Raw genomic sequence first — 12,237 nt, forward strand, 5'->3', positions numbered from 1 at the left:
CTCTCTCCCATCTCCTGCAAGTGCTCATTGGGAGCCTTTCCGAACTCAGTCACCTGGAAGTGAGGCCATCTCTCAGAGCCCAGGAGCCCCCACCCCCACCCTCAGAGGCACCCTCCCAGCTCAGCTCTCTGAGGAGCTCAGCAAATCTCCCAGCGCACTTAGGATGTGGGGTGTTTGCCAAGTGGCACAGCCAGGGGTAAGGTTGGTCCTCAAGGAGACTGCGACCTTAGGTGGCGCCTTGGCAGCGCCCGCATCTCTGCACCCCTGCCCCCGGCGGAGCTTGATCCCAGAGCTCCCCCCTTCCCGCCCCCCCCCCACCCCCCGCTGGCTGGGGACAGTCCTGCTTAGGGGGTGCAGCGGGAGCGCAGTCCTTCCTCCGTCCCAGCGCCTCCCTGTCCCAGCGGAGACTGCCCAGTATCAGGCGGGAGAAGGAGGCCCGCGTCTGTCCAGATGTGCAGTCAGGCACACGCCGCCCTCCCTGACCCCTCGCGGACCACAGTCCCGTCAGACGCACACACACTCACCAGCACCCTCCAACCCACAACCACGCAGCCGCCGCGCACACGGGTGGAACGCACACATGCCCGTCCCCCCTCCCCCCGCAACGTCTGCAGTTGCCCTCTAGGCTTAAACTTTCTCAGAGGGGCCACGGGCGGCGCAGAGGAGGTGGACAGCCTTGGTCCCGGGCAGGGCGCGCGCTCTTAGGGCTCCGCCCCCCTCACCTGGTACCCCCTCACCTGGTAAGCCGAGGCACAGCAGGAGGCTGTAATAGACCACGGGCAGGAGGCCCAGGCCGCAGGCCGAGCCAGGGGACCAGGACGAGCTGTTGGCGGCGAGGTGGGCGTGCGTGTGCTCCATGGGCCCTGGGCGGTCTCCTGGCCTCGGGGCTGCGTCCCGCTCCACAAGCGGGGCTGTGGAAACGGCGCCTCCTCCACGCGGGACCTGCGCCTCCCCTGGCCGTGTCCTCTCCGCTCCCTCCGTGGTCCCTGCTCCCTCCGCACCTGCACCCGCCAGAGCCCTCAGCCTCAGGGGGGCTCCAGCGGGTGTACCGCTGGCTCCTGCCTCCAGCCTGAGCCGAGGGCGGGGCTGGCGGAGCGAGCTCCCCAGAGCCAATCAGCACCCGCCTGGACGGGTGGGGGTGTGGGGAGAGGGGGTGGGGGATGCTCAGAGGAGGGTCTCTGGGCTGCCTCCCTGGGCTCCAGGGTCAGGAGAGGAGAAAGAGTTCCACGAGGAACCCCCAGGGAGGCGAGTGGGGACCAAGAGCGGGCGCCCCGCCACCCCGCTGTGGGAGGGGCGGAGGGGGTGCACCCTCTGCTCCTGCTGCTCGTCCTCCCCTCGCTTGTCCTCAGTCGGCCTCCTCCAACAGCCCCGCTCCCCCAGCCCCACTCCCCCAGCCCCTCTCCCCTAGCCCTGCTCCCACAGCCCCGCTCCCCCAACCCCTCTCCCCCAGCCCCTCTCCCCCTACCCCTCTCTTCCAACCCCTCTCCCCCAGCCCCGCTCCCCCAGCCCCCTCTCCCCCAGCCCCTCTCCCCCAGCCCCGCTCCCCCAGCCCCCTCTCGCCCGACCCCTCTCCCCCACCCCCTCTCCCCCCAGCCAGTCTCCAGGAGGACCCTCCACCCAGGAGCCGGGAGGCGGCAGCGCAGCTGCAGCGGGGCGGGAGCAAGGATGCTATCCCTTCAGAGGCTGAGCTGGAGAGAGAGAGAGAGAGAGAGTGTGTGTGTGTGTGTGTGTGTGTGTGTGTATGTCTGTATGCATGCGTGTGTGAGTGTGTATGTGTGTGTGTGTGTCTGTATGCATGCGTGTGTGTGTGTGTGTGTGTCTGTGCACCTGTGACTGGTTCTGGAGCAGGAGCCTCTGAGAGGGTGCAGGCTGGCTCAGGGAAGCCTCCTGTCAGGACCAAGGCTAGTGCAGCCTCTCAGATACACACCTACTCCCAAAGCCACATACACTCACACAGACACACATCCACTCACACAGATGCACACCTACTCACATACGCACACACCCACTCACACAGACACACACCCACTCACACATGCATACCCCCACTCACACAGATGCACACACCCACTCACACAGACTCACATCCACTCACACAGATGCACACCCACTCACACACGCACACACCCACTCACACAGACACACACCCACTCACACATGCATACCCCCACTCACACAGACACACACCCACTCACACATGCATACCCCCACTCACACAGATGCACACACCCACTCACACAGACTCACATCCACTCACACAGATGCACACCCACTCACACACGCACACACCCACTCACACAGACACACATCCACTCACACAGATGCACACCTACTCACATACGCACACACCCACTCACACAGACACACACCCACTCACACATGCATACCCCCACTCACACAGATGCACACACCCACTCACACAGACTCACATCCACTCACACAGATGCACACCCACTCACACACGCACACACCCACTCACACAGACACACACCCACTCACACATGCATACCCCCACTCACACAGACACACACCCACTCACACATGCATACCCCCACTCACACAGATGCACACACCCACTCACACAGACTCACATCCACTCACACAGATGCACACCCACTCACACATGCACACACCCACTCACACAGACACACACCCACTCACACATGCATACCCCCACTCACACAGACACACACCCACTCACACATGCATACCCCCACTCACACAGATGCACACACCCACTCACACAGACTCACATCCACTCACACAGATGCACACCCACTCACACACGCACACACCCACTCACACAGACACACACCCACTCACACAGATGCACACCCACTCACACACGCACACACCCACTCACACAGACACACATCCATTCACACAGATGCACACCCACTCACACAGACACACATCCACTCACACAGATGCACACCCACTCACACAGATGCACACCCACTCACACAGACACACACCCACTCACACAGACACACATCCACTCACACAGATGCACACCTACTCACATACGCACACACCCACTCACACAGACACACACCCACTCACACACACACTCACACAGACGCACACACACTCACACACACATACTCACACACACACACACACTCACACAGACACACACACACCCACTCACACACACACTCACACAGACGCACACACACTCACACACACATACTCACACACACACACACACTCACACAGACACACACACACACTCTCATACACACACACACACACACACTCTCTCATATACACACACACACACTCACACAGACACACACCCACTCACACATGCATACCCCCACTCACACAGATGCACACACCCACTCACACAGACTCACACCCACTCACACAGATGCACACCCACTCACACACACACACACCCACTCACACACACACTCACACAGACGCACACACACTCACACACACATACTCACACACACACACTCACACAGACACACACACACTCACACACACATACTCACACACACACACACTCACACAGACACACACACACACACACACACTCACAGGGGCATGCAGAGGCCCCCTCATTCCACTCAGACACATGAAAACCTGGGCATCCTTACCACTGTGCACGGCCCACACTCACACCCATCCCAGCATACACACCCACAGGAGCCATGGGGTGTGGTCTAGTCTAGTGTGTGGAGGCCTGGAAGGTCAGGAGGGGAAAGCGGTGGGTCTGGTTACCTGGAGAGATGGGGTGCACAGCCAGGTCCTTCTCAGGCAGGCAGTGGGAGAGCCCCCCAGGCAGCTTTCCGGGGCCACAGCAGAACTGAGCAGAGAGAGGAGCTGCCTGGGGCTCAGGACAGTGAGAGAGTCAAAGCTTCTGCAAATGGAAGGGAGGAGCCGCCAGGGCAAGTGGAGCTGTGGTGGCTCAGAGGAACCACAGAGGCCTCACAGCCCCAGGACAGCCATGTCTGGGCAGAGCGAACTGGCTGCCCTTTCTCCACCTCATCCCGGGATCCCAAGGTGGAGGGGACCCCCACCCTCAGGTCAGGAGAGGAGAGCAGTGGGATGTGCTGTGCCCACTGGGCTGGGCCCCTGGTGAGCAGGGAGGCTGTGGGCCTAAAGGGACAGATTGTTACTAAGAGTCCTTGGGCACAGAGAGTGCAGGGCTGGCATCTCAGGCCGAGTTAGGTACTGGAATGTGGTTGTGAATTCTGTTGTTTGAATGTGAATAACCCCAAACAAAAACAAAACCCACATGATGATAATAAAGCAGTACCACTCATAGAGGCTCAATAAATAATTGTTCAAAACCTTATACACTGGATTGGTCTGCAGTCAGCTAGTCAGAGATGGACACTGGGGCTGAGGAGGGGAGGAGATGGACTTGACAAAGCTCCCTGTCCATCAGACACCTCTGTGACCACAGGCAGTGCTGCAGGCTGTAGTCCTGAGGGTCCCTTGTCCATCAGACACCCCCTCTGTAACCACAGCAGTGCCACAGGCTGTAGCGCTGGCTGCCTCCTCTGCCTGGAATGCTCTTTGTCTAGAAAGCTGCATTAACCTGCTGCTTCACCCCCTTCTTTAGGTCTTACCTATTGTCCCCTTCTCATGGAGGCTAACCCTAAATATCCTATTTAACCGAACTCTCCACTCCCAAACGCTCAGTCCCTCTGCCTCTCCCCTGCTTCTTTTCCTCTGGGGCTAGCACTCTGGCCTACCATATACTATTTATCAACGTAGTTTCTCATCTTTTCCCCTCTTAGGGGCAGGCCCTCTGGCATGTTTTGCTTATGGTGACATCACTGGCTTTTACACAGATCCTGAATGTTGAACTTTCCAGAAGCCTTGAAGAACGAAAGGCCCCTCTAACGCGCACTGGCCGGGGCATGCAGGGCACGGGAAGGTGTGTTGTTCTTTGCGTGTTTCAGCCACAGGTCACAGCGTGGATCCAATAGGTTTGGGGATGGGGCACGACCTCAGACTCAGCATGTACGACCCGATGTGACGGCCACTCTGCGATGAATTGTGTGGCTTCTGGGCTGCAGCTAGACTCCTTATGAAACTAGAAGCGTGGCCAGGCAGAGGTACTGGGCTGCAGGGACTCCTAATGAGCCTTACTGTGTCTGAGCCTCCATTTGCCCACGTATTGACTGGGGAAGAAGGACACTGAGCCAGGAGAGGGGGCAGGGGGCATGTGCAGGCTGCCCTGTGGAGATGGGGATGGGCCTGCGGCCTCTCTTTGGCAGCCAGTTTCCCAGGAAATGGAGGGGCTGTCCATTGGATGGAAGGACTGTAAGACCTAGGGCAGGCCTTTGGTCCCAGGGAAAGGGCAGGTGAGTCCACATCAAGGGGGGACTTTGCCCCCTGACTGGCTCTTTGGGATAGTGGGTGCTGCACTGACAATGTGGGTGGCTAAGCTCACCCACCCATTCATTCTTTCAAAAGACTTTTCCTGGATATTTAATGTGTGTTTATCAGGACTAGACACATAATTGCAGAGCTTGATGCGAAAATAAAAATATTCAAAAATTAAGAATTCCATATGCAGACTGGTGCATTCCTCAAAAAGTTAAAAATGGAACTCCCATTTGACCCAGTCATCCCACTCCTAGGACTATATCCCAAGAAACCAGAAACACCAATCAGAAAAGACATATGCACCCCTATGTTCATAGCAGCACAATTCACCATAGCTAAGATTTGGAAACAGCCTAAGTGCCCATCAACAGATGAGTGGATTAGAAACCTGTGGTACATCTACACAATGGAATACTACACTGCCGTAAAAAAGAAAGAACTCTTACCATTTGCAACAGCGTGGATGGACCTGGAGAACATTATGCTAAGCAAAATAAGCCAGTTGGAGAAAGATAAATAACACATGATCTCACTCATATGTGGGATATAATGATCAACATAATTTGATGAACAAGAATAGATCGATCTAGAGACAAATGGTAGGGGAGGTGGGGTTAGAGAGCAACCAAAGGACTTGTATGCATGCATATTAGCATAATCAATGGACACAGACACTGGGGCAGTGGGGACTTGCCCGGGGTGGGAATGACTTGGGGGGAGGGGGGAGTGTCAATTGGGGAAAAAGGAGACATATGTAAAACTTTAGACAATAAAATAAAAAAAGAAAAAGAAGGAAAAAATAAAATTAATCCCATAATCTTTTCATTTGATACCTAAATATAAATCCAAGGTTAGGATAGTTTTAAAAATGTATTAGCAAGGTTCCTATATATTTATGCTGAAAAAAGGGAAAAGGGTATTGTTGCCATCTAAATATCACTTAAGTTATTACCTAGTTTCTGTCATCTGTGGAGTGGGTGGTATGTATCCATTCCGCTTCAGAGATGCCAACAAACCTTATTTACTTTCCAACATTGTTGTTTTGCAAAACACTGAGGATTCTCATGACTTCCACGGTATCAAAGCGTCAGTGTGATGTAACTTTTTTGGAAATACCGTGTTGAGGTGTGTCCCAAAGACAGTCCTGTAATTTGAAGGGCAGGTTCTGAAGTAATCTGAAGTACACATTCTGATGTGATTTCTGAAATAAAATTACCACATTTTTTTGGCTTCTGTAATCAAGTTGGGAAGGTTTGTGCTGTATTCTACTTTGTGTGAGTAAAGTTGTGAATAGAAATTTTTTAAAAAATTGAGAATTCCAGGAATAGCAGAGCTTTACACTAAGCACTGAGCCCGGCTAAGTGTGGGGCCCTGTGTGACTGCCCAGGCCACGCACCATGAGCCAGTCCTGCTTAAGGGATACAGGTGGGTAAGAAGAGCTCACCTTTATGAGGGGTTTATTAGGAGAAGCTGTGTCTTATCTCATCCTCATGCTTACACTGGAAGGAAAGGACAGTTACTAGTCCCATTTTACAGCTGAGAAAAGCAAGTCACAGAGAAGTTTGGCAATTTTCTGGAGGCCGCCCAGCTGGAATTAGGTCCACGGCAGTAGGGCTTCAGAGCCTGCACTCTCACCACTAGGGGAGCTCCATGCAGTGGAAGGACAAACCTACAACCCAAAACTGTCACAAGATATACTGTGGATCCATGTGACACAAGGGCAAGCACGTCATTGCATTGTCCTTCTTGGCACTGTGTACCACTGCCCACAGCAGTGCCAGGACACTGTCCAGAAATAAATCTTAGCCCTAACTGGTTTGGCTCAGTGGATAGAACATCGGCCTGCAGACTGAAGGGTCCCAGGTTCGATTCCGGTCAAGGGCATGTACCTGGGTTGCGGGGACATCCCTAGCAGGGAGTGTGCAGGAGGCAGCTGATCGATGTTTCTCTCTCATCGATGTTTCTAACTCTCTATCCCTCTCCCTTCCTCTCTGTAAAGAATCAATAAAATATATTTTAAAAAAAGAAATAAATCTTAAATAAATAAACATAAATATAATAGGAATATATGAAGACTGTTAGGGGAGGGGATTGCAAACTCAAATGTCTATAAGCTGAGGCAGCAATTAGCATACATGTGGAAGCACTAATGTATATCCTTTTCTTTTATAAAAAAAAAAAAACTAGAGGCTCAGTGCATGAAAATTCATACACTCGAGGGCAGGAGGTGTCCCTCAGCCCAGCCTGCACCCTCTCACAATCCGGGACCCCTTGGGTAGGGTTCCTAGGCCTGGCCTGAGATCAGGGCCTATTGGGGTTCCCCCCCCCCGCCCTCACTGCAGGCAGCTGGCCCCGCCCCCACCACTGCCACTGCTTGCTGTCTGTGCAGCAGCGCTACCCCCCCCCCCACCACCGGTCACCTCCCTCTGCAGGCGAACGGCATAGGGTGCGATCGCTTGGCTGGCCTGGGCCTCCCTCTGCAGAGCGATTGATGGTGGGGCCCCCAGATCGATCACCCCGCAGAGGGACACCGGCTGAAGCACCACCAGCCACGTGGCCTGGGCCTCCTTCTTTCTTTTCCTTTAAGTAAGAGTCATGTTTACTGAGCAATACAGAACTGAGTACTATGAAGGGTTCACCAGGACAGAAATGCACTGCACCCCGCCCTTGCCACCCCAACACCCAGAGACTACAGTACTTAGAAGTTACACACAATGGCCATAACTGCTGAATATCTGTTCGTAACAAACAAACCATAGCACATTTATACTGTATCACATCGAGTGATTATGGAAACACATTTATATTTTGCTTGTATAAAATATTTTTTTTGTAAAGAATATTTTAAAAAAAGAAAGTAAAAGAAACACGTGCAGTTAAAAGCCCTGCCAGGACAGCCAGTCTGTAAGCATTCAGTGAGCATGTGCTTTGGAAGGGCACCTGTGCCTCATGCCCACAGCAGCTCCAGCAGGGCCGGCGAGGGTGCTCCCCGGCTGCCACTCTGGGCAAGACTGAGTGGACCATGGTGGGTGGGTACAGCAGGGCCTGGCACTGTGCCCTTCTCCAGCCTTCTCCAGGATCAGGGGCAGGGCTGGGGGCAGGTAGATTGCAGTTTCACTCTGAATCCATCCTTAACCTAATTTTGGTTGCAACTCATGGCTTTTCCTGGCTGCTCGGAGGTCCTTGGGTGGGTGCCCTGGCAGAGAGGCCGGAGAAGTGCCCACAGCTGCCTGGTTGGGCATCTCTCTGGCCCAGAGCCTCTGTCCTGCCTCCTGCAAGCCTGGCCCCAGGCAGAACAGTCCCCCTCAGGACTACTTTGGTCTCAGCACTTGGTCCTGGGTTTCATCAGCCTGGGTTTCTGATCACCCTGGTGTGGCTGATCTGAGTTTCACAAAAAACCCCAGCCGATGCTGGCTGTGCTGAGCCTCATTGAAAAGTTTTGCATACAGCAAGGAAGAGCCCTCTGGGACCCTCCTCCTCCTCCCTCTCCTCATCTCCTCCTCCCAGCCATGGTCACTTCTCCTCCAGCTGCTCCAGCAGTGGGTTGCCTTCTGAGTCGGGGGTCTTAACGCTGTCGGTCCTGACGATGCAGGTGGGGCGATGCCACTCCTGCTTCAGCTCCTCCATCTGGGTGTTCAGCTTTACATTCATGAGCTCCAGCCACTCAGCTTCCCCTGCAGGCACTTCATCTGCTCCTTCTTGTTCCGGCATCCGGCTGCCCCATTTTGTTCTTTTTCCGGTGCCTCTTCCTCCGCTCCTCTTCCTCATCTAGCTCACTTTTCACAGGTTGAGGCCTCTTGCCCAGTTTCACCTCCAGGAAGTGCAAGGGGCTTTCATGGTCCCAATGTTGTGGATGTCAGCATATTTCAGCTCCTCTGCAGTCAGGGCCGAGCTGGAGAGTCCAGTCAGGGGGCCAAGCCCTGGCAGTGAGCCCGCAGTCATGGAAGGGTCCAGATCTGCCCAGGCATCATAGCAGGAGTGGCAGTCCAGCCCTGCTGAAGCTGCAGGCAGAGGCGGCTACCCCAGGGCCTGGGCCAGGCTGCAGGCACCTTGCCCGCTCAGGAGCCGTGGTGGTGCCAGCCCCACCCTGCAGCATCTACCACCACCAGCACCTCCCATCGCAGCTGCTGAGCGTCCCTCCGCAGGCTGTGGTGGGTGGCCTGAGTATCCCTCTTTGAGGCGATCGATTGCAGGGCTCTGCCTGCTTGACTCATTTGCCCCAACCACTTGCCTGCCTTCCTGATCACCCCTAACCACTCTCCTGCCTGCCTGATCACCTCTAACCACTTGCCTGTCTGCCTGATCTCCCCTAACCACTCGCTTGCCTTCCTCCTTGTCCCTAACTGTTCACCTGCCTGCCTGATCACCCCTAATCCCTTGCTGGGGGGCAGGGCCATCCCGGGTGAGGGGCCTGGTGGTTCTGGTCTCTCATCATTCTGCCGTTTCAGCCACTGGGCTTTTATTATATAGAATATGCTCTCTCCCATTTACAATTGCATAGAAATCACACCTAGGGATACATTTAACCAAGGAGATAAAGGACCTGTATTCAGGAAATTATAACACACTGAAGAGAGAAATTGAAGAAGATACAAATAAATGGAAGCATATACTATGCTATAGATTGGAAGAATTAACATGATTTAATTGTCCATACTACCCAAACAATCTATAAATTTGATGCAAATCCTATCAAAATACCAATGTGTATTTCACAGATCTAGAACAAATATTCCAAAAATTTATATGGAACTACAAAAGACCCCCAATAGTCTCAGCAATGTTGAAAAAGAAGAACAAAGTTGGAGGTATCACACTACTGAGGTCAAACTGCATTGCAAGGCCATAGGAATCAAAACAGCATGGCACTGGCATAAAACAGACCCACAGATCAATGGAGCAGGATAGAGCCTCCAAATCAGCCCACACACAGATGGTCAATTAATATTGACAAAGGAGGCAACATCATGCAATGAGGAAAAACAGTCTCTTAAATAAATGTTTTTGGGAAAACTGGACAGATATTTGCAAAAAAAGAAAAAAAAAAGAAAAAAAAAACCACATTCTTACACCATACACAAGAATAAACTCAAAATGGATTAAAGACTTAAATGTTAGACCCAAAACCATAACTCTAAGAAAGAAACAGTCAGTAAACTCTCTGGCATTTCTCTTAGTTATATTTATTCTACTGTATTTCCTTGGGCTACAGAAACAAAATAAAAAATAAACAAGTGGGTCTACATTCATCTAAAAAGACTTTGCACAGCAAAGGAAACCATCAACAAAATGAAAAGAAATCCTTCTAAATGGGAGAAGATATTTGTCAATGACACATCTGATAAGGGGTTAAGATCCAAAATTTGTAAAGAATGCATACAACTTAACACCAACCAACCAACAATTCAATTAAAAAATAGGCAAAGGACCCAAATAGACACTTCTCCAAAGATGACATACAGACAGCCAAGAGACATATGAAAAGATGTACAATATCACTATTCATCAAAGACAAATTAAAACCACATTAAGATATCACCTCACACCTGTCAGAATGGCTATCACCAACAAATCAACAGAAAAGTGCTGGTGAGGATGTGGAGAAAAGGGAACCCTCACGCACTGCTGGTGGGAATGCAGACAGGTGCAGCCACTGTGGAAAGCAGTATAGAGTTTCCTCAAAATATTAAAAATGGAACTGCCTTATGATCCAGCAATTCCACTTTGGGGTATATTTCCAAAGAAACATAAAAACACGAATTCAAAAGAATATATGCACCCATATGTTCATTGTAGAGCAATTTACAATAGCCGAGGTATGAAAACAACCCAAGTGCTCATCATTAGACAAGTAGATAAAAAAGCTGTGGGACATGTACACCATGGAATATTACTCCATCATAAAAATAATGAAATGTAGTAAGATTTGCAACAACATGGATGGACCTAGAGCAGTGGTTCTCAACCTTCCTAATGCCGTGACCCTTTCATACAATTCCTCATATTGCAGTGACCCCCAATTTCATTGTTACAAATTAAACATAATTGAAGCATAGTGATCAATCACAAAAACAATATGTAATTATATATGTGTTTTCTGATGGTCTTAGGTGACCCCTGTGAAAGGGTCATCCGGCCCCCAAAAGGGTCGTGACCCACAGGTTGAGAACCGCTGGCCTAGAGGGTATTATACTAAATTAAATAAGTCAGTCAGAGAAAGACAATACCAAATACCATATGATTTCACTAAAGAAATCTAAAGAAAATAAATGAACAAACAAAACAAAAACAGACTCATAGATAATAGAGAACAGACTGGTGGAGGGGTTAGGGGACTGGGTGAAGGAGAAGGATTGAGATGTACAAACTGGCATTACAGAACAGTCACGGGATGTAGAGTGCAGCATAGGGAACAGTCAGTAATATTGTAGAACTGTGTGTGCTGCCAGGTGGGCACTAGAGCTCTGCGGCCTGGCAATCAGGGAAGGCTTTTCTGAGGACGTGATATTTGAACTGCAGAGAAGAGGCAGAGAATGAAAAAGGTTAATGAGGTGAATGTATGTGCAACTGGGGGTGAGGGCAGCATCCCAGGGAGAGAAAAGAGCAAGTGCAAAGGTCCTGGGATGGGAGGGAAAGGATTCTTTGAAGAACCAGATGGCCAGGCAGGCTGAGTCCAGTGAGTGGGCAAGCACATGGAGCTGGAGGCAGCAGGAGAGAAGGTAGGCTTCCACAGGCTGTGGCCAGTGTTGTCTTGACCCCTGGTTTTAAGCAGGGAAGCACCATGATGCGATGTTCATTTGAAGACATTTGCTTTGTGGGAGGCAGAGGATTGATGGGGGAGGCAAGAATGGAGGTGGGAAGACAAGTGATGAGGCTATTGAGTTG

The 12,237-nt window shown here is 51.8% G+C and overlaps 1 protein-coding gene across 1 annotated transcript in view; it reads right to left on the reverse strand.

Moving 5' to 3' along the window:
- Nucleotides 1-858, reverse strand: part of GPR139 (G protein-coupled receptor 139) — a 56,819-nt gene extending 55,961 nt beyond the window's left edge. Inside the window, exon 1 of the mRNA XM_059691992.1 lies at nucleotides 738-858. Coding sequence (XP_059547975.1) covers nucleotides 738-858 — 121 coding nt within the window. The remainder of the gene's footprint in view (nucleotides 1-737) is intronic.
- Between the last annotated feature and the right edge of the window lie 11,379 nt (nucleotides 859-12,237).

This window comes from Myotis daubentonii, chromosome 4 (assembly GCF_963259705.1).
Source record: "Myotis daubentonii chromosome 4, mMyoDau2.1, whole genome shotgun sequence".
Classification (NCBI taxonomy): domain Eukaryota; kingdom Metazoa; phylum Chordata; class Mammalia; order Chiroptera; family Vespertilionidae; genus Myotis; species Myotis daubentonii.